Source organism: Scardinius erythrophthalmus (genome assembly GCF_964197995.2).
Source record: "Scardinius erythrophthalmus genome assembly, chromosome: 2".
Classification (NCBI taxonomy): domain Eukaryota; kingdom Metazoa; phylum Chordata; class Actinopteri; order Cypriniformes; family Leuciscidae; genus Scardinius; species Scardinius erythrophthalmus.
The window spans coordinates 42,310,797-42,338,205 of NC_138222.1; the positions used below are offsets into that span (position 1 = coordinate 42,310,797).

At 37.2% G+C, this 27,409-nt stretch overlaps 1 protein-coding gene across 1 annotated transcript in view; it reads right to left on the reverse strand.

Annotated features, from left to right (window-relative positions):
- lgr4 (leucine-rich repeat containing G protein-coupled receptor 4) overlaps nt 1–27,409 on the reverse strand; it is a 67,461-nt gene that overhangs the window by 22,407 nt on the left and 17,645 nt on the right. The window contains exons 3-5 of the mRNA XM_081359826.1: nt 23,301–23,372; nt 5,850–5,921; nt 3,737–3,808 (exon numbers count right to left, since the gene is read on the reverse strand). Coding sequence (XP_081215952.1) covers nt 3,737–3,808; nt 5,850–5,921; nt 23,301–23,372 — 216 coding nt within the window. The remainder of the gene's footprint in view (nt 1–3,736; nt 3,809–5,849; nt 5,922–23,300; nt 23,373–27,409) is intronic.

Below are 27,409 nucleotides of genomic sequence, written 5' to 3' on the forward strand. Positions count from 1 at the left end.
AAACAATTGTTGAGGAGCTAATAAATGCCTCTGTGTAATGGAAATATATTTGTGGATCTACCAAATTAAAATATAAACACAGCTCATAATTGTTCACAATATTTCTTCCTGGAACAGTGTGTGTACAGTGTACTTTAAGCTTAGTTTTGCTTGTTAAATAAACTTTTTGTGTTCTCTCAGGCCATTCTGAGAAAGGAGGACTAAAGATCGCACATGTTCTAACTAATGAACTAATGAATAGCAAGTTTTCATGCATGTACTTTTCCCCTTTTTATCTGAGTGCAATGCATTAGGACAAATTTTCAGCACTGCGAGGCATTTGTGAACTACAGTGAGAGATCATCTAAACTGACGTGTGCTTTGGATATGAACTCTGGCTCACTTTCGGCTTTGGCACGTTTAAGAATGTTTAATTCTCCACTCTACACAGACATGAAGCTCACACAGTGGGCATAATGTGGGGCCGGTGAGTGATAAGTAAACTGAAATCAGTTCATGAATGACACAATTTGGCATTTTACAGTCCCTAAGATTCATTCTAAAACGGATGGTTAATTTGCGAATTGAACCAAATCAATATTCAGGGAGGTGAGAGATGGCTCTTATCTATGGAGATACGGATCTGTCAGCTGCAGCTAAAGTCTGTACATGCTTCTTATTTTGAACATGCAGATCTGGGCATGTCCACATCAGCCACTGCCAAACCCGAGCGCACACACAGACAAACACATAGTATGAGATTCACAGAGAGTCAAAAGGGTTGGGTGGCATGGATGACAAAGAGACAGAACGAATATTAATTTAAGATGTATATCTACAAGTAAACAGTTGGCCACAAGGGCCGTTGTAATGTAACACATTAGCAGCTCAGCGTTTGTTAAGATTTATTACTTTAAAAGCCATTTCTAAAACACACCACAGATCACAGCTTTAACGCTCAAGGAGACTGAAGGATAATTGTTTCTGATAATGAATTGCTCTCTGGTTTGTTAACTGGCAAACCACAGAATTGACTTTTGCGGTTAGAAGGCAGCGATCTTTACCGGATCGCTGCAAAATGTGGCACAGACGGCCACTTGAAATTATAGATGGACGTAAGATTATAATTGTGGTTTTGGAAACAGTCTGAAACAGTCTTAGTGTTTTTGCAATCGGATTTCTAGTGTATATCCATATCACCAACTGTTCTAACTAGGGATGCAAAAAAAATGTAGCCACCTGAAATGTTTTAAAATTCTATTTTAAAGAAAGAAGGAAATGGAAAATTTAACATTAACATTACTTCACCATTCAATAACAGAATCATTAACATGGAGGAAAAAGCAGTGTACACTTGAAATGATCCAGATGTAAACCGGCTGTTAATAGGTTATATATTGAGACATAAGGTTGAGTTGAACTTTCTTTTGATCAAAGGATTCAGAAAAAAATATCATGGCATCAAAACAGCAGCAAAACTCTTTTCAAAATTGATAATAATAAGAAATGTTTTTGAGCACCAAATTAGAAAACTAGAGTGATTTCTGAAGAATCATGTGACATTGGAGACTGGAATAATGATGCTGAAAATTCAGCTTTGCGTCACAGGAATGAATTACATTTTAAAATATAATAAAATAGAAAACAGTTGTTTTAATATTTTGCAATATTAGTGTTTTTACAATATTTTTGATACAATTTTTGGAGCCTTAGTAAGCAGACTTTTCCACAAAAAAAAAAAAAAAAAAACTTTTACTGACCCCAAATTTTTGAATGGCAGTGTATATATTATATTAATTTTGTGTATAATCACTTTTTTGTATAAAATTAATAAAGATCACAGATATTTTACAGAAAGGCTATTTCAATATTAGAGTTATACTATATAACAGTTTTCGGTATCAACTTTCAGCCAGAATATTCAGTTTAGGCCAATAATTTTCATTTCAGTGCATAAATAGCTACAACAAAAAAAAAAAAAAAAAAAAAAAAATAATAATAATAATTCACCAAGAGGCTATCAAACAATTGTCATTAAAAAAAATTTGTGAAGTAAAGGTTTTTAAAAGTTTTTTTTGGTAGCCTGATTAGCACAGTTGAAGAACCTGTGCAGAAAGCCTGCAGGGTGAACACATTCCCAAAGGACTGCCCCCTTCCCTCTCTCTCACGTGTCTCTCATTTTTGGCCTCTGCTCTGACATATATCCTACTCTTTCCCTCATCAACCATGCTGAGGGCCAGAAGGCACATTGATTGACAGGTCATTCTCTGAGGCCTTATCCAAAAGCAGGTGGACTGTGCCAAAACACATTAATTCAGCACCACAGGGAAAAAGAGAGGAAAAACACACTACACGAGGGGGTCAGACAGAAAGAGACGGAGAAATCTGGAGAGGTGATAATGGTTAAAAACCTGATTTTTTAAACACATTGTCCCAGAGCAGAAACAACAGCTGGACTAAATCTCATAGAGACAACTTTAGGTCTTTCCTCATTGAGGACAGACACACAAACAAACACACAAACACAACAACGCATAGTTACAGGAACTCTAATGCATCTGAGCCATTGCCATGTAAACATTTCTTGATAAACCCCTACTTATTACTTCCATTAGAATTAAATGCATTTAATCATTTTTAGCGAAACATTACACAGGCAATAGACAAAATGAAATGGACACAAACTATTTTGAAACAATGTGTAAATCAGCTGTATCTGCAAATAAAAATGATCATCTTGATTATCTAACTTACTATTCTACAGCAATAACATCAAACTTAATATTAAATGAGGTGCTTTTTGTTTTAGTGTTTTCTCCTTAGAATTGGAACCTTTTTGAACGCTGGGATATTTGTATTAATAATAAATTGTATTAAGAATATTTCCTAATTATCCAGATATCAGCTGGTCTTTAATTTCATATTAAGAAAATTTATTTAAAGAACCTTGGGTTAGCTAAATACATGTAGAAAAAAAGGTTATAAAGAATACAATTTCCTTCAAAGTTTGTAAATTGTTAGTTTTAAAACAACAAGGAATCAGAAAAATAAAAAATACACCAAACTATCAGTATTTACAGATGTTGTTCTGAGTAATTTGACTTTGGAATCGGCTCACAAAATCTGTATTGTGCATCACTATTTTATACTATCTTTGTAAATATCAGTGCAAGCCTTTCGCCGTCACAAGTAAACTACTTTTCAAAAGTTTGAGGTCAGTAGTATTTATTTCATGTTTTTGAAAGAAGTCTCTTATGCTCACCAAGGCTGCCTTTATTTGATCAAAGACAGAACAGAAATATTGTGAAATATTATTATTTAACAATTTGACTGTTTTCTCTTCATATATATTTTAAAATGTAATGTCTTCCTGAATTTTCAACAGCCAGTACTCCAATCATACTAATATGCTGATTTGATGCTCAAGAAACATGTCTTATTATTATCAATGTTATCAGATGTGCTACATTTTGGCAGGATTATTTAATGAACAAAATTTATTTGAAACTTTTTTTTAACAGTATAACAAGTAACATGTTTTTACTGTCACTTTTGATCAATACATCTCTAAAAGTAAACATATATACATATATATATATATACATATATTATATATATATATACATATATATACACACACATATACATACAGATACATATATATATATATATATATATATATATATATATATATATATATATACACATACACTGTATATACACATTTGAGAGAGAGAGATCAGAGGAAGATGCTTACAAAGACTGCAGGGCATGGAGATTCTTGAGAGCTGCACTGGGAACAGTCTTCAACTGATTGTTCTGAAGCATCCTGAAAAATAGGTTTAAAACACCATTATTATTTACTGTGTTCACCCTATATGACACATCGGTCTGATATCTAGGGCTGTAATCTCCCAGTCGATTAGTCGATTAATTGGTCAATACGTTCTGGCTCAACCAAAATTCTGATTGGTCGATTTTTTGCCGCGTTCATTTCATCAGGTGGAAAGCACTAATTGCTAATGGGGGTGTTTTCAGAGCACCCCTGTTTCACAGGTAACAGTCTGTCTTCAGAACACCCCCCTTGTTTTCACTTCTTTTGGATTAGCCCAACCCACTGGAGAAGAGAGACAGATTGAAGAAAGTAGGCTTGCTGAATATTATTTATTTAATTGTGAGAGCGTTTAATCCATAGTTAGTCCTCTTCTACCATGTCAACAAAGGCATCGGCAGTGTGGCAGCATTTAAAAAAAAATAGAAAACGGGAAAAAAGTCGAATGCAAATTTGCGCTATTCCCACTGTTTGTATTAGTTTTGAGCCTAACGTTATGCTTTATTTTTCAGTTATGCACTTTATTTCGTTTCTGCTCTTGATCTGGTTTGTTTAATAAATATTCTTTTTTTATTAAAGTGGACGTGCCTTTTGTGTTTAAGAGTAAAAGCTTTAAGTTAATAGTCTATTCGTGTCTCAGCCGCGAAGCTGAGCTCCTATGTTCATGCGAGTGAGCGGCTGAAATGATAGTGTCTGTCAGTTATTATAATACATATGACAAAAACAATTGTCTAAATTATGTTGCATATTCCTCAAAAGTTCTTGTGACGATATCCCTAGTTGACAACAGTACTATTTTCGGAAATCATAGGCTATGATATTGCGCAGGTGCACATGATGCAACGCTGTCAGAGCCGACAGACTCGTGTGTCAGACTCATTTCAGTGCAAAATAATTAGGTCAAAAACGATTTAATATACTGCAAATAGCCTACTTGTTTTTTATGTTTATTTATAATTCATTTAGGCGGACAACAAGGCTACCAAGTACTGCACACAGTGCACAGCTAATTAATTTAACGTTTTTTCCTTACGTCATTTTTAGTCGATTTTTAGTCGAAAATTTCAGGATTTCAGTCGACCAAGATTTTCTTTGGTTGATTACAGCCCTACTGATATCACATCACAACACAATACATCTACAACATTTCTTCACAAATCATGAGCCCAGATAAACACAATGTGAGCTCTAGTGTTAATGTAGTATGTATTTGTGTGTGTGTATGTGTGTGTGTGTGTGTGTGTGTGTGTGTGTGTGTGTGTGTGTGTGTCTTGTTCTGAACTAATCACAGTGCATATCTTGCTTCCTCTACACTATCTGCTCTCTGGCGTCACTCAAATGGCATAGGCCACAAGGACAGCTTTTCCCATTTAGTGCCAGGCCACAGCACACACAACCACACACATATATACTGTAGTCACATACACGTATCCCAGCCAAGAGGCATTCATAAACCCATGACCACAGTAAATAAAAACTGGTCTCAAATCATCTCCAACATCTACAGTTCCAAAGTCCTTGGCTTTAGGTCCACAGTAGGTTTTCCTAACTCATTCCCAACTTCCCACAACAGTGTCTGGATGAGCCTGTTACAGCACTGTGGGGCTTTGAAACAGCCCTGGATGAGGACAGGAAGAGGAAAAATTAGCTTTATGTAAAGCATGGCTGAGGGGACCAAGCAGCTGATAAGCTACATTTGAATTGGCTCACAAACACCTGAAGGACAAAATATGAGTTAAAGAAAAGAAAGAAAGAGAAAGAGAGAGAGAGAGAGAGAGAGAGAGAGAGAGAGAGAGGGGGGGGGGTGCATCACAATGAAGGTACTCCATCAGACACTGACAGACTTGCTGATCCAGTAGCAGTGAAATTCCTGTTAGTTACACAACACCACTTAACAACTCAACAAAACACACAGCAGGATCTACTGCTCTCTCACTGCGCTATTCAAGATCATCTCTCTGGGTGAACGAGTAAGCCTGTATCAAATAGAGGTGTGTGTGTGTGTGTGTGTGTGTGTGTGTGTGTGTGCAATACTTACAGAACTTTAAGCTGATGGAGGCCAGACAGAGCCTCTGGGTGGATGAAAGCAAGGTCATTACCAGCCAAACGTCTATGGAGAGAGAAAGATATTTCATTTCAGCTAGTCTGTTAAAAAAATGTCATTCTGATGGAAAGCTGGAGAAGGGGTGTCAAAGGGAGTGAATGCAAGGTTGTGAGTGGGAAGGAACAGAGAAAGAGCGATTAAAAAAGGAAGAGCTACAACTCTAAATTAGGCTGGATGAGCCATTGTAAAATGCTGATAAACACACTTGCAACTGTACATTCTGCATTTTTTTTTAACTGACCCTTCCCTAAGCCCCACTTTAAAATGAAACTGACCAATCCTTTAACTTAGTAACAAACTTTTGCTTTTTTTTTCCAATGTGATTGTGGGATCACATTGGAACTCCAATTAACCCAACTAACTCCAATGGGAGTTAGTTTAATTGGTAATAGGTTTAATAAAAATGAAACCGTTTGAAGAAAACGTTCCCACAACTCAGAACAGCGTCACTGCTTTGTCACTCATAGTTAGTAACTTGTATCTTGAGTTACTTGAGTACCAAATCAGCATATAGATTTCAAGGATCATGTGACACTGAAACCTGGGAGTAAATGGCAAATAGAAAAAAAATAATTGTAATAATAGGCTTGTTTGACTTCATGCAGCTCTGTGCAGACCGACCGGAGACAGACTTGAAGCAGTGCATGCCGGTTCGAAATTTTGTCCGACTTGATACAGCACCGACGCCACGTGACTGTGACGTGTGCCATCAAAGTACCGCGAGAGTGATTCGAGAGTAGCCGGAGAACTCAGCCAGCGCAGCTTCTCAAGAGCGGCTGCACTGGGCTGCAGGAGCTCTGATAATGACACAACTGTTCCGCGATTGGCCGGATTCACCGCATGACAACGATCACGTGTGTTTTGTGTTTATTCGACCACCTTTAGTTCCTCTAAAGCTCACAAATCAGTTTTTTAATAACAGTAAACATTCTTTTCATGTAGTTGCGATGTTATATTGTGCCATGTTTATCAAATTAAAATGGATTAAAAAATGTAGACTCCCCTTCATTGATAGTAGCTTATGTTGAACTTTATTCTTATTCAGACGGTGTATGAAGCAGTACATAAAGTATTGAATGAAAATTTCTCTTAAATATCTGTGTATTATTTGGCAAATATTGCATTTATTTCACTTCAGCTGTGGTAAAGTATGCAAACACCACAGGAGCGGTCGGGAACCAGAAAGTGTCCGACTTCACGTCTCCGTTTGCAGCTCCTCCCCGCCTGCACACGGCTACTCTCGCCGATCAGTTACATTCAGCCGCAGCCGATGTCAAACACACCTATCATTTAACAATATTACCGTTTTATTTCATTCAAATAAATGCAGCATAAGAGACTTCACACACATACTGTACATCAGTATCATGTTATTGCATAATTTAATTTTATTACTAATAATGCGAATTGTACCAAAATTAATATTTCCCACTTTCTGAGCACATTTTACAAAAAATCGTGTGGTTTACAGAAATCTCCAGTTTATGACAATTAAATATTCTGTAAAGTTTGTCTAGATTAGCAACAGTAACAGGGTTTTTCCTGGCTCAAAATGAGGCGGAGGTGGTAAAATCCTAATAATGTATTTTATTAATAAGGTATTTTTGTAGGTCATCATATAGAAAATTTTGTACATTTTAAAGATAAATTCATTAATCTGGTGCACTTTGAGTCACCCGAATCCACTGTTAAAAATAAATAATCCACCCGCAAACCGCCTATATTCTTTGATTTAGATATCTGCATCTGATCATTACATTACAATTATTCAGATTCTCAGTGTTAAGCATGCTAATATGGTAACATATCACACTGAAGTAGGCTGATTTAAAATGAACATTTATTTAAAATAAAAGTTCTTCTTTTGGCAAAATTACATTTCCTGTTTTTACATTTTTTACATTTTTTGTACCTTTTATAAAGGGCATTTTCCCCCTAATTTTAATAAATGCATGCTCCATTTTTCATTTCAGATAATTCTTAAATTTGATCAGTATATTCAATTAAAATAATAACACACAGGCTGTTACCAATCAAATTAAATAATTTACATTGAAAAATTATAACTGTATTAAATGAGATTATTTTAAATATTTTTAAATATAAAAATAAGGAATGTTGAAAAGAATATACTTTATGAAACTAAACCACCAGTAGGAGGCGGCAGGCGACCGTCTTAATGAGCGAGTTATTGAGTCATTCATTCAAACGATTCGTTCAAACGGCTGATTTATTCAGAATGAGGCAGTTTATGAATGGGTCATTGAATCTTTGACTCAACCGATTCATTCGAAATGCTGAATCATTTAGTAATGCTACTAGTGTTGCTGTGAGATGCGCGATGGTTCTGCTGTGATCTTTGTTTGGAACTATTTTCGCTGCAGAAACAGAACAAAAACAGTCATTGCGTCTAAAATGTAAGTGACTTAATTTTAACTGTTTAATGAACTTAATGAAATCAGTCTCGGTTTCATTCTTGATGGCATTCAGGAAAACAGCACTCTTGTCGTGTGTAGCCTTGGCTATATATTGTTTCTTAACAACAATGATATAAAACAGAATCATCCTCACGTTTTCGGTGATTCCCTAGATATTTTTTATTTTTAAATAAAAAATTGTTTTAATCAGGAAAAGTAGTACACTTCTCTCTCACTTTTCCCTTAAAAAAAAAAAAGAAAACAAACACACGTGTCCCAGACAAGCGTTATTGTCAAGCTTTGATGTTTTCCTTGATGGGTTTTCCCTGAAGAGAATTAACGTTACGTTGTTGAAAACGAAAGTAAAAGTGACGCACGTTCATTGCGTTTTACCGTGATGAGAGTTCCGTGTCTTTATTAAACTCAAAACATTATAATTTATCGGCCATTCACCCTCGATTAATTGGAATGGAATGTTTGTATTACTTAGCCCGCCCGACCTGCGGATTATCCGCGATCCGCGCAGCACTATACGGCTTGAGAATGGACACAAGCCGGTAACCGCAACAGAACCGTCACGGTGGAAAAACTGTATCTGACCATGTGACTGTCCGAATTTTGTCGAGAGCCGGAGGCGGCACGAAATTTGACGGAGGCGGCTGCCTCATAATTCTCTATGCAGGAAAAACCCTGAGTAACTAAGTGGGGTGTGCTTAGCAAAGGGTCAACTGCTATGTCACTTGGCAACCATAAATGGGCTACAGGCTTATTGTGGGAGTACAATATATACAGCAGCCGATATCTGCGGTGCTGAAAGTAGTGTGTTTGATAAGCACTGCTCTCTCCTGAAGTGCTAACTTGTTATCTGTTGGCAAAAGCCTCTACAGACTTTCTGTCTGATTGGGCAGCACAAATACCTAAGACGTGTCAGAATGTGATGGCTGGAATGAATGTGATGTGATGTTCTGATTGTACAGTTATGTTTTGGGCTGGACAACACACACTCAGACACATTCTATTCAGAGATAATCAAGTGGACATCTTGAGTCTGAATTTCACATGGTGTGTGAAGGCATGTACACAGGTTATGCTGTACGACACACGGTATGGGTTTGTCAATGCTTCATGTGTGTGAGAGTGCTTGTGTGTGGTAAGGTGGGCAGAGGGTACACATAACTTCACCAAATCAGGCCCGAGAGATTAACACCAGATTTATCACCCACTGAAACTGGAGTCAGAAAACTCACACACTCTATCTATCTCTCTCTCTCTCTCTCTCTCTCTCTCTCTCTCTCTCTCATATAGGCCACAGAAATAGGCCACAGCAGTTCAGAAAGCCTTCCATTTGCCCCTCTCATTACAGGAAGTGCTGGACTGCACATCTATCTAGATGTTTACAGCATCAGGATTAGTTAACGGCCCCTTGGTGGCCCTTAGATGCATGTCTGAAATAAATTGCATCTAAAACAGGGCTGTACGATATTTGTATTGCAATATTTAGTTTTTCTGCAATGTATATTGTGATATGAAAACAATTTCATCAGATAATTTTCTTTGTCTTTTGTTGTTTGATTAACATTAATACAGACAGCCACATATTTATTAGGCTGCTTTCACTTTAAGACCAAATGCACGGATACAATATAAAGATACGCATCCATTTTCTTTCAATTGTTTACGTTTACTTAAGACATTTTCGACTGTGTTCGAGCACAATAAGATGAGAAAGAGAACTGAATTCGGTGTTTGTGTGCCACCTGCATGGCTCTGCATCTGCTTGCGCTTGAATGCTTTAAACTCGCTTGAATGTTTAAACAGGACTTAAAACATGTGCAAACGATAGACTTTCACTTTATCATGGTTAAACACTGCAATTAATCTGCAAGTCACATGCATTACGAACCATGGGGCCTGGTCCATACGGATCACAGACCAACTACGATCCCTATTGTTATCGCACTTCCTATAGGCTATATTGCAGCCCTAATCTAAAATATAGTTTAACCATTGACTTTCATAGTATGGAGGAAAAAAAGACTATGTAAGTCAATAGTCAACTGTTTGGTTACTGACATTCATCAAAATATCATCTTTTGTGTTCAGCAGAAGAAAGAAATTCATAGAAGTTTTGAAGCTTTCAAAAAGAGGGAAAAAAACTGAGAGAAACTGATAACGGCAGTAAGAAGAGAGAAAGATGTCAACTTTACCGTCACTCCCATAGCCACTGTATTATAAACACCCTCACAGCAGTGTTAATTTGATGTAAAGGTAATATAATACAAAGTATGGTGTTATAAATGTACATACATTAAAAAAAAAGGATGCGAAACTATGGAGTTTATAATATGACAAAATAATTTGACATATACAAATAACACACCATTTAGTCTGACATCAATAATCAATATTAATTAAATAAATAAATGTAATGTCAGAGAATACACAAAGCTCCTCTATAAGGCTATATCTCCTTTTGAGATATAAATTATAATACATTTTAATAAAAATAAAACAAGGCCTACATCACAAAACTCTATTGTATAAAAAAGATTATGTATTTTAATATCTCTGATAGTCAGTCTGAATGACAGTTCATGCGTGAACGTTAGGCTTATATAGGCTACCCAAGTCAATGCATTATTCTTTCCTTTAAGTATTAGTGTTTATAATGTTTAATTTACTACTAATTATATTGATTTATATCTTAATTTCCATGCAGGCTATGACAGCCGTCATTTACCCTGCCATACCCAGCTGATGCAAAGCGTAGGTAAATTTATATCTACACAGAAGAAAGCCCTGTCTAGGCTCTTCTTCAGAAGAGGAATTCAGAACAAAAAATAGCTGTTTGAAAATACATGTCTATAATATTCTGACATAAAAACATTTCAATTCATTAAATTTCAAATGTTCAATATTCGTTTAAAGAAATCAAATTCAGAACTATTTAAAATTCCACATACTATTACATTTTGTTAGATTACACTTGTCAATAATTCAAATTTACACAATTCAAATTTTGTCATATTATAAGCTCCATACAAAACTTGAGTGCAAATTTTTAAATCATGTAATTCCATGAAGTCAAATGCTGCTGAGATGAATGGAGGTCTTTGTGAAAAAAGGTGATGATGCACCTTTAAAGGTAAACATGTTCCTCTTTTTACTGTCATCCCTTTCTCTACCACACCCTTACATTCTCCATAATACCAAAGTATATATGTAATTGTGTGGGTAATTATCTTAAGGCACAGTGCCTCCATTATTCACCAGCAAACCTGGAGACAGAGAGACATAAAGAGGAAAGACAGAGGAAAAACAACAAGAGACAATGGATAATACAGCTGCAATTATGACGGTGAGGACAGGACTGGGGTGGCTTATCTGTCCGCGGGATCATAGGGGTTCAGCTTCTAAGTGTTGAGACATTGCCACACACAGAGAGATGGAAGGAGAGAGAAAACACAGAGAGAGATGGAAAAGACATTTTAAAAGTTAAAATGATGAACCATCACACAGCAATTGACAGAATATCTGTCTTTCTCCAACCACGACACAAACCCCAAATTAAACAATCAACTGTAGTCCAACTACGTTCTTGTTTACATACAACACATTTGTTGTGGCACACCAATGAGGTTGGGTTAGCTTGCGGGAAAAAGAGACGTTCTTTCCCTCCATGTATTTCTCTCTATATCGTTCTGGTTTGGCTGTCTCTCAAAGCCACCAGATCTGGCCAGGCTTCCATGGGTAGATTCCTTATGCACACACTCAGTGTCACTACTCAGCAGTCCGATGCATTGAGCAGGGAGATGTCACCCCTGATCTTTATTTGTCTGGAACTAATCTAAGTCTCATTCTGTGGTCAGTGTGTTGCCAGAGTTGTGTAGAGCTAATCTGGAGTGTTGCTTTAGTAACCACTTCAGTAAGCATGGGACATATCATGTGACCTTGTGATGTGTTCAGCCAACATTTCCAAGACAGAAGTGCCTATATAAAACAAATGACAATAGAATTAATAAGGCAGTACAATGCAATATATCCCATATGGCATTGTCAAATTTTCCTACGGCATTGTTTAGGACACGTCCAGTGAGGCTGGATTCAGTTTGCTCTAAATGACATCATTTAAAAATTACAGAGTCTGAATGGTGGGGTTTTTTTGCAGGTCAAGAGCTTTAATGATGCACTTTTATGTCTAAAACCCCCTAGTTTTTGTTCAGAACTAATTGCAGACTTTGCACTTACTTTCTCCCCTCTTAGATAGTCACTGTGCCAAACTCTTATGAAAAAGGCCACTGGACTTCCAAAGCTTTAAGGCTTTGCACTCCGAGACTGCCAACAAAACCTGAACAACAAATCTCTTGGAATATACTAGCACTAACTGAGCCTTACGGCTACTACTTTTAGTTAGACCAAATGTTATTGGAGTCATCCTCCAATTTTCTTGGCCAAAGTGCCCTAGTTGCCTAATGTAGAATAAGAGGTCTGCCACTAGCAACCATGATTCAGTTCTGCAAAAATCTGGTATTGTCTGAGCTCTAGCTAAATTTCTCAAAGAAAGACAACCTGAGAAGCTAGTGTGGAAACAGGCATCAAAATGATGTACACAACCAAAACCACATGAATATTGCGCTTGACTATATGACTTCACCCAGTGGCATGAATGCAGCAACACCCAAAAGTTTTGTTACCAATGGGATTGTAGAAATGGCTTATTCACAGTCAGACATTTTTTTTTTATTCCAGGAGCAAAAGTGACCAATAACACAGGGGATTTCAAGATTAATGGAGTAGTAGGCTACTTATCATATGATCCCATATATATATCATCATAAAAGCAACTTCTTTAGGCCACTGGCATTTATATAATTATGGTACATATTTTTAAATTGATTACAAAAAAAGTATTATTCATGAATTTGTATAAAACATTTTAATAAGAAAAAAAAATGAGTGAGTGCACCTTTAAATACAAAACAATAAGCTACATATATATCAATCAGACACAATCTCTGGCATACTCACACAATACATATCAAGCCAGAGACACATATCTAGAGAGGATTAATATTTGACAGCTCTATATCTGTCAGTGGGGGATGATATGTTTGAAGAGAGAGGTGAGAGTGTGTATGTGTGTGGTTATGACAGAAGACAGCATGACTCTGAGGCAGAGAATAGCTGTGTTTCTATTACGCCCAATGGAAACACATCAAATTTTGCAAAAAAGCTTTTACACTAACATGAGGTGGTTTTTCAGGCAATTTTAAAAAAGAATATTTCGCAAAACTGCAGTGGAAACAGTTTTTCGCATTTACAGGTCACCTGGTGCATGTAAAGGTGGTCATTCTTTAAAGAAGGCGCAGTATGTTTCGACAGAAGACGAGACAAGAGTTCTTTATTAAACCCATAAAAGTCAAAAGTATTACGGGAATACCGGATTATAAACAACAACAAAATGTCAAAATTGATCAATATCTTGAGTAGGGTTGGGAACTGAGAATCAGTTCTTATCCAGAACTGTTAGTGTTTTTGAAAAATACCAGAACCATATATATTATGTACCAGAATTCCTAAGTTTCGATTCCGAAAACGGATCTGGTGTGATGTGTGGGCGAAGTGCTGGGAGATTATCCTTTAACCCTTAAACAAGCAAGAGTAGAAAATGATAAGCAACAAATAATTTCATGTCATTTTTTATATCATCTGGACTTAAGTAAATCATATCCAAAAGAATTTTTGAAAAATGTTATGTATTTTGGATTTTATGAGTTGTGACTCCCAGATCACATTGCCTGTTTAGGGTGTTAAAAAAGGACCAAATCTATAACTGTAACTGCCATTGCATGTTTAAAACAATTATATCCTGTACTTCTACTCATATAATGTTGACATATTATATATAATTGGAAAGCTTACAAACTCAAGATTCAGCCTGTGAAACCCATTTTGAAATCAGACCTTGCGTTACCATAAAAATGGTAAAAAAAATTGGTAAAATGGTAAAAAATGTGTGATTTAGGTCAGGCTGACTAATTGATCACAGATAACTTGAAGCAAATCATGTGACCAGCATCCTCAAGACAGACAGGCTGTATCAGTTTAACCTGTAAATTGTATAATTTGTAAAAAAAAAAAAAAAAAAAACTCAGAATACAAAGATTGTTACAAAAATTAATATAAAGTTAACTGAGTGACTCAGGTGTAACATATATTTCAAAACGTGCTAAATAACATCATGAACAACATTTTTATAAATTTTCTTTTTCCGCACCTTAAAACAATGTTCATAATTAATGTTAGCAGAGTTAGTATTATTTTTTCAAAAGAAAAGTAAGTTTAATATATATTTACTTATCTCAAAATCTGAATGTCCTGCACCACTGGCAGCCATGTTGGATGTAGGTCAGGCTGACTAATTAATCACAAAAAAATTTAAACAAATCATGTGACCAGCATACTCAAGACAGACAAAATAAATGATACAATTATTTGATGAAAAAATCATTCTTACGCCCCAAAAAAGACGACAAAAACTATGTTACACCTAGGGCTGGGCGATAAAACGATAACGTTAATTATCGCGATATATTTTTTCTCGATAAAACTATATCAAGAGTTCGATAAATGTTCGATAATGTTTGTTTATGCGCCAAAAGCGGAACGAAACTCATTTGAACCGCGCGCCACACGGACCGTTTATCCAAACGGCTCAAAGTCCAAACGGCAGCGCGAGCTCACTAGAGGAGATGCGTTTACTCTGATCGGTCTCGGCCGCGAGATCCAGTGAGAGGTGCTTGAGTTCAGCGAAGAACGCAATGTCTCAGTGATTTAAACCAGTTTAAAGGCAGATGAACAGCGCAGACAAACAGGAGAAACACTGTGCGCAGAAGGCTTCCGTCTACAAATTACCATCATTTACCATGGATTTACTGTGATGTTAGCCTAGTAATATTAACTGCACCATGAAATGTGGGATATACATATTGAATTGTATTATTATTAATGTAGACGATGTATTAAATGACTGATGGAATATAATTACAGTATTTAATAATGTATTTAGGCTACTGTTTTTCATACAAATACCATAGAAACCATAAAGTTACATTTTCCATGATAGTGAGGTTATCATGATCTAAATGCATGATACTGGATGACCAATGGTTAAGTTTAATAAAACTCAAACAGTCAGAATATTACATTTTACCAAATAAAAATTAGCACATGCAGAAACTAAGAAATTAATTGTCCAATAAAGATATGTATTTTGTTAAGGAAAAATGACAAATGTTTTGTTCTACCTCAGATTTGTGAAATGTTCACCAGTTTGGCAAGTGTTGGTCCTGATATGTTCTGACAATAAAGAGTAGTTTAAAACCACAATTAATGCTCTGGTTTCTACAACTTTCACTTAGGAGCAAAAATCTGCCTTTAAACTTGAAAGAAATAAAGATTTGACTTTTATCGTGATAATTATCGATATCGACTGATATAAAAAAAAAAATTATCGCGATATTTTTTTTTGGCCATATCACCCAGCCCTAGTTACACCCAGATCACATTGCCAGTTTTAGGGTTATTAGTGATGCCTTGCCTCATATTAAAATGGTAATTAATGCACTGAAAAGCCCTCGCGCTACTCAAATACTTTTTGCGTCAGATATCAACGCAGAGAGAGAGAGAGAGAGAGAGTTTAAAGACAGTAGAGCTGCACGATTAATCTTTAAAAGATCTCAATCTCGATTCAAACACCCATGCGATATTATTCCTAAATGACAAAAACTTCACACCGGAACATTCAAATGTTTGCACTTTCGCTGACCCAGACAGAGCAGTTGTCAATATGAAACAGCTTTACTTTCACAGTCTTTTCAACCACACAGTATCGATATTTCTGTGTTACAAATATTCAAATGTTCACAGAAGTACTGAGATAAAAGTTTATAGTTCGAGTATAAACACTGATGTCTAGGGTAGCAACCAAAATAGAGTAAATCACCTTTTGAAAGTCGCTGCCTTAAATAACAAGTCTGATGCTTCACAACATTCATAAAGATGACTGTTGTTAAAGCTGCAGTCTGTTACTTTTTTGTGTTCAGAATTTACAAAATGTATACAATGAGCGAGTACATCATGAATGCCTTTTTTTCAAACTGTGTTTCTGTCTTATCCTGAATCACTACAGTAAGCCTGTAATAAGTGTTTATACTCTGACTACTTTAGACCGGCCGGGGATCGCAGCCGCTGCAGAGTAGCCCAGTACCTACGTGACTCGTCATAGACATAAACAGAGAGAAGCAGCTCCAGCAACAGTGTTTTTCCGCAAGACACATGCAGTTCTGTTTATTAACTGTATCCAGGAATGAAACGGGTGAAGTCTTTATGAATCAGTCATTCAAACCAATTTTAAAAATATTATGTTCTACACACATCTTACATGTATATTCAAGCATATTCTACCCCTTCTGAGAGGGTATTCTCCACTGCTGGAGATAAAATAAGCTAGGAGAGGTCCCAAATTATCCTAGAGAAGACTTAATGTGGGGACACATTTGTTGTGTCCAACAACAAACGTTGAGGTACCATCGTAGTAGTTTCGTGTGCACGTGAACGTCATGGCAACATACAACACAAAGTACCTCACGCAGGAAACACTTAACGTAATGCGGAAATGCGCGTAACTAACGTAAATCAAGTAAGCTAATATGCACAAAGTGTTGGCGAAATAACACATTAGCGGACTGGAGGGAATAATATGGAATTTTTTCCAGAAAACTTAAATAACTTAAACTTAAATTCAGGCACTTTCAAGGACCTGTATCTATGTATGTTTATTTTCTAAAACTTTCCAGAGCCTTGAATTTTTATTTTTTATTTTTTAGATTCACAAACTTTCAAGGATTTCAAGAACAGGTACTCAGTTCAGATATTTCATGTATTCTATCTCAAGCACACCTGGAGCGACTAATGAAGCCCTTGATTAGTTGAATCAGGGTGTGCTTGAGACGACATCTGTTTTGCAGATTAGTGCTGTTGTGAGGGATTCTATTCAGGGGGTTGAATAATTTTGAGACCGCGGAAGTCATTAAAAGTTGCATTTTCAGTTGAATTTGGGGAAACCACTTGAGACATTTATTATGTTGAGCTCTTTCAATTACTTTTGTTTGATTTGTTCATTGCAAACAGTTGAAAGTCTGTAAATTTTGCTAATGAACCTGATTTGCAATGGGGGTTGAATAATTTCGATTACAACTGTATTTGAAAGCGCACAGTTATGCCTAACTCCCATTGATAATTAAAATACAGTTAAGTGCAAGATGTGCAGTGCCAATCTGTCATATACTATAATGAGAACACTATTAAAATAGAATGTTGTAAATTCTTTGTGCTTTAGTTACCCGTGTTTCAGCGTTGTTTTCACCTGTGTCCTTATGTGCAGATGTAAGTTTTAAAATTACTTTTATGTTGTGTATATCTGATTAATCCCATATTGGATGTGTAAACGCACTTCAGTTTACCAGTGTTCATTCACTCTTCAACGTCAGCTAAAACTGCAATGCCTACATTATTGACTATAATTGAGTTATTTGAGATGGTTATTTTCCTTTTAGATGTTTTTTTACAAAAAAACATCGAAGATATTGTTGATATACTGATGATATTATTAATAATCCAGTGTTATTTTTTCAACAGTTTTAATTAAAATCGTTTCTCGTTATGGTGTCGAAAATGCATAGGGATGTCTGGAATTACTTGATAAAGTAGATGAAAATACAGTTAAGCGCAAGATGTGCGGAGCCAATCTGCCATACATACTGTAACATTAAAATGCTATTGTAATAAAACATGGCAAATTCTTTGGGTTTAGTTTCCCGTGTTTCAGCATGTTTTTTTACAGGAAGAGCGCATCCACAACAGGAATAACACTTTCTGGCTAGCACGTAACTTAGTTCAAGTTCGCTTGCATTTGTCTCCTTTTGTGCAGATATAAGTTGCAATGTTATATTTATGTTGAGTAGGCTGTGTCATAGAACGGGCTTCAGATTGCTGGTGTTCATTCATTCTTCAGCTTCACCTCTTGCAGCTATTCCTTATAGATATTTCTTTTTCGAAAACATTGATGCATTATTTATAATCTAGCAGTGTTTTTCTAGTCACATTTTCATATTTCTGTCAGGACCACTACTGTCAAATACGATTGACAATTAGCATAGTTAGGATTGGCGGTATGGTTCTGTTCTGGACAAGAACTCCTTGCGCATCCATGCAGCCTAGCATGGGTAAGAGCAGGGAGAGCAGCAATAACCCCCCTTAGGGTAAACAGAACAGAGCCAACATAAATGTATTGCAGATATCATGAATTACTTTTAATGTATGACATAATTGGAGAATTAAAGTCAGATTCAGGGGGAATCAGAATGCCAAATCCTGACTGGACTAGAGGAGGAGCTGGGGATGGAGGAGGGTAATTAGCACCTGAGAACGCGATAACTGCTGATAATACTGAAGGAGCTTAAATGTATACAGTGATAGGCATTGTATTCCTTTAGGTAGACGTGGATCAGCTGATGCTAGCTTGACTAACTTGAGCTTCACTAACGTTACTAACTGACGCTACGCTTAATTTCTGTCAGGACCACTATCGTCAAAGATGATTGACAGTTAGCATACAGTTTGGATTGGCGGTATGGTTCTGTTCTGGGCAAGAACTCCCTGCGCATCCATGCAGCCTAGCATGGATAAGAGCAGGGAGAGCAGCAATAAGCCCCCAAAACCAAATCATATATATTTATTTATTTTTTACGCTACCCCCAACACGACTGATGCTGATAGAACGGTTCATACATCCTGATGTTAGTGGCATATGTTGAGTACTAAAGATCCAATATTGAGGGGGAAGCATCACCCCAAGCTGGAGCAAGCAAGGACACATTGCAACAAGCGTGTTGCTGTAGCCAATTTAACAGCTGAATAGGATCTATTGGGCAAAGCTTACACCCCTAGCGGCAGCATGTTGTATAATTGCGGAACTATTGCTAAAACTAGTGTAGTTTGGCAGGAGAAGCATACACCCTACAGCAATAGCTCTGACTAGTGGCAGCAAAAACCGATACAACAAGCAAGTTGTATAATCACAGAACTATTGCTAAAACTAGTGTAGTTTGGCAGGGGAAGCATACACCCTACAGCAATAGCCTAGCTCTGACTAGTTGCAGCAAAATCTGATACAACAAGCATGTTATATAACCATAGGACTAGTATTAAAACTAGTGTAGTCCGGTCGGGGCAGCATACACCCTGTAGCTCTGAGTCATATGCAGTGGGCAACTAAGCACATCAAGTACAGTGTGCTTCCTCATTCATGAAAATGATTTCTGCTCCTGTCGTACTGAATTCCATTGGTTGTGGAGGTGAAGATGACGACTCCCATGATTCCACACTCATTCACAGGATCATCAAGATACGATGTTATTAGTGTTGAATGACAGACCTCTGCGGTGAACATACCTAATGTGTATTTGCACAATATGTTAACTTTAACACAGCATGTTGCAATAATCGGATTGAAAAAAAAAGCTAATTCTTTATTCTATACAACCAGATAAGGCTAAAACAATGCTTTGGTTACCACAGCATGTCACTTAGTACAGTATGCTCAATAATACTAGAAGCCTAAGTAATGAGCATATATTCGATAACATTTGCATTAGCAACCAGTACAGTACTGATAGCAATGTTGCTGAAACGACGAAAGCATTTTGTTGATACCTGGATAAGATTAGCACTGCATGTGACACAGCCATGTTCCAAATAACGACTGGGCTAAATAACCATGTTTCCAATAGCAACTAACAGCTTTTAGAGCAGTGGTTCTTAAACTTTTTTTGGTCGCGCCCCCCTTTAAACATTTTTTAAAAAGAAATCTGAGCATGTTTTCAATAGCAACCAGATAGCCTTAAGAACAAGCGTGTTTAAATTACATCAGATAGCCTTTAGACTAGAGCAAGCATATTTCGAATACACTACAGGCCTAGCTTTAAGAACGCTGTGTTTCCAAGAACTAGATGTGTCCGATACCCGACAGAATAGAGCTGTGCCGCAGAAAAGCATAAATGATTCCGTTTGCACCATGTATTGTTATTTCCTAACTATCACCGCAAGCTGCCTGAATCTGTGCTGCATAGTGCTAAAAGCACAGCATGTGCAACGCGAGCAGTTGCCAATGACAACAGATAAATAACGCACATAACCGATATGATCGCATAAGCCTAGCAAGAATGTTTTAATGAAAATGACTAGATAAGCCTAAGCAACACGGATAGCATTAGCAACAAGCATGTTGCAAATACCCTGATAGCTTCAAGCAATGAGCATTAAAAAGGAACTTAGCTTAGCTTCGTGGAGACTTTCAGAGATGAATGGTGAGTGAATCACATCGAGTCCTGTGTCAGTAATGCAGCGATGCGAGCAGAAATGCAGACTGAGGTCACTTCCAAATCAGGCAGCTTATGATCAATGCGGCGAATCTCGTGTTCAAGTTCACGAACTTGAATTAATCTGAGGCGAAATCCTTGTGGGGAACGAATTCCTCTCGATAAATTCACGATTACATGATTCCTTGTGAGATGATGCAGTTTGCCTGCCAAATATCGCCATTTAATTAGGCTAGCTCCTGAAAAATGCAATAGCTGCTGATAATACTGAAGGAGCTTATATGTAGCCTATACAGTGATAGGCGTTGTATTCCTACGTGGATCAGCTGAGACTGACCTGCCAGAACCGACAATACGCTTAATTTTCATGTCATTTTTATTTGTCAACAGTGTTTTAAATAAAATATTTTCATTATCACAGAAAACTTTCTGCATTTTCACAATTTCAAAAAACATAATTTAGTCTGACTTATAAGCTGTTTTCCTCAAGGGGACCAAAAAATGTTGCCATTTGCAATTTTTGCCATGCCAATATTGCCATCTTTGTGGGGACATTTTGTCCTCACAACGTAGGGTTTACCTGGACCACACACCCACACACACACAGTTGATGATCTTGCAATAGCTTTTGAGTGGTTACAACAGTCTAGGATGTGTTTAAAGATAAATGTAAGTCCAGAAAGTGAACTCCTGACCCTCTGATTAACCACACCCATTGTGTCCACTGAACCATGAGCAACCTGACAAAGAGCATCTGGCACAATACAGTGCTGTACAGGTCCCTGAGACCTCCTGCACCCCCCACCCCATTCCCAGATAGCACACGCTTCTGAAAACTCCAGTTGTCACGGAAACCATTGTTTTGCCCTCCTTCTTCCTGCCATGCATTCCTTCTCACAATGCGTTGAAAAGCAAATTGGCCTTTGACAAAGCGCTGGAGGACTGTTTAGGAATGAGAGCCGAGGAGATTGGAGTGGATGAAAGACACACAAGGGTAAGAAAACACACTCCAATCAAACGAATAAAAAAGGAAAAGAGCGGAAAAGAGTGAACAACAAGGGGGAGCCGACTTTGAGAGCTGGTCATTTCAGCAGTTTGGAAGCACTGGTACCTGATATCACTTAGACAGATGTTATCTGCCCTTCCCGCAGATGGGCAGACACGGGATGAGTGAAGGAGTAGAGAAAAGACAAACACATGGAAAAAGATCAGACACCCAATGAGAGTTCAGAACTTTTTTCAGACATACTGATACAGACACTCCAGAACAGTCAAAAACAGCATGTGTTTGTTCCTTTAATGCCATTAACACAATATGAAAAAGTTACACATTGCTTCAAAAGCCAGCTTGGTGACATCTGACACCCATAGTAATCCTGAGATGCTCTGACTAACAATAAGGGACTGTTCCAGATGTGCTGAACCAGGCGGATGGTGCTGTGGGTGGTCAAATCTCTTCCCCACTTATTCTCTGCAGTAGGTATTTGAATTTTATTTTTTGAAGAGAACTCTCAAGGTCTAATTGACAGTGTGTAGCTTGATCATCTGTAAATCCATTCTATTGCATCTGTTTAAGACGGGGTACCCAATCCTGCTCCTGCCGATTGACTGTCCTGCACAGTTCATCTCCAACCCTAATCAAACGATTGACAGGAGCAGGATTGGGCAGCCCTGGTTTAAGATGATAAAGAACAAAAAGCCAAATCATACTTGCGATAGTGTTGTTATACTGAATATCTATTACATGGATGAGTTTTCTGGGGCCACTAAGCTGGAATCCTTAAATAAAGGTACTGTCATATTAGCAAAATATTGCGGGGCAAAAAAGGTCAATTGTCTATTATTAGAGTAGTGATGTATGAAGCATTGCTCACACTAAGTCACTTTCAAATCAAGCAGCTGGTCAATGTGGTGAATTTCCGTGACCAACTTCAAAACAATACAAAATCTGTATGGGGAAATCTCATGTGGATTCCTATTAAAATGTTTGGATTTCGTCCATGAAAATTTGCTGGTGTGACTGCACCTAAACAGCAGTCGTGCATAAACAGTGACTGCAGAGTCAAAGCGTTTGGAAGTCACACATTTTCAATGATAGTTGCCGATCCTAGGCAATGTAATACAACAATGACTGCTGCGTCAAAGTTGAGCAGACCTTAATTTGTAAATGGACAGCGACACAATGTGGTGACTATCAAAAGAAATGAAAACAATGGAGCTCACGTAATCCAACAAGCGGACACTGAAACCAGCAGAGATTTAATGGATGCCATGTGTATTCAGTTTTAAAGTTGTTTCAGCAGTTCTATAAACATTTCAAAATGTAAAAATATGCAAAATATCACTAAATAGGGCCATACTCAAAAATAAAGGCTGTGCAAAAGATAATTTCAAATCATCATAGAGGTGTTCCATTTATCATCTTTTCCCATGGCCGTACTTGCAAACAGTGTCAAACATAAGAAGTAGAAAACAAAGCAAGAGGAAAATAGTGAAAGAGAAAAAAAAAACCCAGAAATCATCCTCACAGTTCTTCCAGATAGGGCAGGTTTCTGAAGACATTAGCAGGCAGCTCAGTGATGTTGTTCATGCTGATGTCCCTATGGAAACAAAAGAATAACATGTTCATAGTGGTTGTTGAGCAGTACTATTTCTATAGGTTAACATAATATAACAAACATTTACATTTGCTCTTTGGATGCATTTCTTTTTTGGATATGGTTGGTTTCTTCACTATTTTTTATGGAAGAGAAGAGATCATGGATAGCTTATGCTGGGATTTCGCTCACGTGACAACATAACTAAAACTGACTGTGTGCAGACACTTATTTCAAACAGAACTTAAAGAGATTTCATGGTCATATCATGATTGTTTTAAAGGTACTCCCTCTGCAATCCAAAAATACCATTTACTAAAAATAAAACTGTAAAAAGGCGTGAATTAGTTAAGCATATTGTTATTATATAATGTAAAATAAATAATAAGACAAATATGGAAAACAAAAGAAAGTAAAATTACGCCTTTAACACAATTCAAAATAGAACAACTCAAAAAGTGTGCCATAAGGCAACATACATTATTTCAATTTGATACATTTCTTTTGAGTGGTCCCTCCCACAGATCATGTTCATGCTTTACAAGTTCGAACAGAGATCTGTATGTCTGTGACGACTGATAAGACCTGAATCTAGATCAGACAGTGAGATCAAGCATCATGCAACAATAATTGAAAAAAGCAAAGTGTATTTGATGTCATCAGTGCTGCACTATGGTGTTTTACCTCTACTGTCATGCAAATACGACATCAGTGGCTTATAAGTTTTTGCTTGGGAGATGAGTTTGAAAAGCTATAAATGTTTGCATTTCCAACCAAAAATCTATTTTTCACATATACATATTCATACATATAATCTTTATTTCCCATCATCCTCCATAATCTCTCCTGCTTTGTGCAAATATACATTGTGCAAATATTTTCTTTTAGCTGTGGCTCCATACAGAAGATAAAGTGATTTCTGAGTTAGCCATGGATAATGCAGTGGGTTACACATCATTGAGTACAACCACTTTGAGTATTCCCGTTAATAATGTCCAATTGTCCATAAAAAAAAAAAAAAAAGGTTTTTAGGAAGGACTACTATTACAAACTTGATCATCATGAAATCGAATTTTCATCCAATGAGGCGGTTCAAATTTCATGGTATAGTAATAATTTACATAGAAACAAAGTGCACACTGTAGCTAAATTATCTGAATTGAGTCAGATTTGTGAACAAAGTGCTGTTTGTATGTCTGTTGCTGTGCATCAAGCCTGACAGACTTATTTTTCAAACATTAAGTAGTAGACTCCATTATTATGTTGCTTCGGTCTATGCATACAGAAAAAGATGGGTTGATAAATTGGTTCATAAAGCATTTTTTTTTAAATGAGATGTTCTTTTCCCAGGGACTGTCAAGCTTTAAAACAAAAGATTAAAAAAATAGCTTGGGCTACTTTTATTGTGCTTTTTGTCATCTTGAAGTTTGACAGCCCCTGGTCACCATTCACTTTCAATTTAAGTAAGAACATCCATTTTCTGAAAAAAAACTGCAAGAAAAACATTAAGCATTCAGGTTTGGAATGAGTAAATGATTGTGAAGTATTCCTTTAATGAAGCGAAATCCTCTACTTTTCCCTCACTCTCTTTTTTCTTCTCTTAATTTCAATAAAACTATCTCTGTCCCTCCTTCTCTCCCTAAGGCTCTGAAGCTCTGAGCATAGAGAGAACGGAGGCTGTCAAGGAGACGGAGAGATAGCATGTAGCAGCATGACAAAAATGCAGGCAGTACACAAAGTGTTTTCCTCTCTCTTTCTCTTTCTCCATTTGGGCTGAAAGGTGAAATGTGTGGGCAGCTAGAAAAGCAAATGGTAGATCTGCAGTGAGAAAGGTCAGAACACTGACCTTAAAACACCCACCGTTAGTGACGCCACAACACAAACTCACAGAGAGGAAATGAGATCCAGTGCATGTAGATCATAATAAGTGTGTTTTTATGTGGCATTCTACTTGTTATACATTTCAGTCCTCTTGTTTATTTATCCTGCCGTATTCCAGCCAGAATTGAGTGTGTGTGTGTTTCTGTCTTTGTTCTGGAGGAGATGCAGGTTTTTTCAGCTGGGGGCGAGATCTTGATTAAGAATCCATTATGTGCGGCTTCAAAAGCTGGGTCGCACACAGTAGACGTGGAGACGGAGTCTGACGGAGCCCAACAAACATGCTACAATAGCTAATGAGGCACATCCCCATCCCTGAAGGTAGAGAAAAACAAGGGGAAGAGAGTCTTCACCATCTTGTATTTCACTGCAAGGGCTGTCTTGAGTCTTGAAAGCGTATATGAGCATGAGGGCCTCTGGCCACACTGTGTATCAGATTACCCCCCCATCTCACACACCGAAAGGGGCCTCCCTATCCCCCCTGCAGCTATGACCTTCCATCGCTCCGCTATCTTTTTTTCTTTTTTGATCCGCAGGTTACCTGCCCTATCCAATTACCCTTCAGGCTGCTTTCAATGGACCATGTACCACCAGAACACTCCCCTTTCTCCTCTCATTCCTTATCACTCACTCCTTCTCTCTCTTTCCCTCTTGGTGGTGTCCCTGGACCCCTATTTGTGCAGCGGTCCCGGTGGTCCTCTAGATACATTATGTATTACTGACAGTCCTGTTCCTCCTGTACTCACACACACACACACACACTCCTCCACGCCCGCAGCCTTTCGTCCTACTGCAAACTCCCTCAGTCTTTGGCTGAGGTGAGCAGGATGAGAGAGAGAGAAAGAAGACTGTGAATGTGTATGTGTGTTTGGGTCTGTGAATGTGATCTCTATCCCTGAGTAGCAGGTTTCCTCATTAGGGGCCAGGGGCCGCCTTGCAGTGACAAAGACAGGGACGGAGACAGAGGCCTACTGGAGCCGTTACTGGAGGAAACTCTATCCTATGAGACTGATAACGTGTGCTCTTAAAGAATGTGTGCATTTGTGACTGCTTCAGACCAGTTCTACTGCATTATGTTTAAATAAAGCATAATTATTAACCTTGTGCATTTGGACCTTAAAGGTGATGTGTCTCGTTTATGAATTGTAAAAATATTAACAAGTCTCAAACTTCTACAGTGAAAAAAAAAATAAAAATTTGGTGAATAAACAATTTTCAAATTGCTAGAAAATTTAACAAACAATTACAAAGAAATGGCAAGTTGTGTGTGATATATAGAGATGCACAATATTGGATTTTTTCCGATATCCAGATATCATCCATTTGAAAAAAAAAAAAGAAAAAAAAAAAGTTAGATAGGTAGATAGATAGATATACATACATATATAGACATATAGATATATATACATACATACACATATATACATACATAATATATATATATATATATATTTAATTTACAAGTGTCAGGTTTGTGATTTTTATTAGTCATGTAGGCTACAGCTGCTGACCATTAAATCAAATCAGACTCGTGATTTTAAGACATTAATTACGGCTTTATTTATTCAGAAACAGAAATAACAAATGTTATTTTATTAGTCTAATAACAAGTTCACTTCAAGAATGACCAAACTGCTGATGTGATCTTATGGCTAGTGCTCCTTGCACACATGGGAGTTATTGCAGGCGCATAATCAACACGTCATCTTATCTGCAAGGCATATTCGCATAATATTCTTCATATCGGGCCAATGCCGATGATATTTTAAGCCTTTTAGATTTCAATGATATTCCAATAATATTATGCATCCCTAGTAATATAGTCAGATTGGTTATTTTTATTACAATCATCATTATTTCTTGAAGAAGAACACTCTACTGTGCAACGTCACGCATGCTTCAGTATGTGTAGTAGACGAAACTGCAGTGTTTATTCACATAGAGACACACAGAATAGAGCCCGACCGATATATCGGCAGGCCGATATTATCGGCCGATATTAGGCATTTTCAAAACTATCGGTATCGGCATTTATAACGGCCGATAAATTAATATTTCAAAAATAAAATAAAAACGGACGAAACACCCTTCAACCATGTTATGAGTGTTGCAATTGTATAGTTTGTCCACCAGAGGGCACTCTACACCGTCCCTGTTGGCAA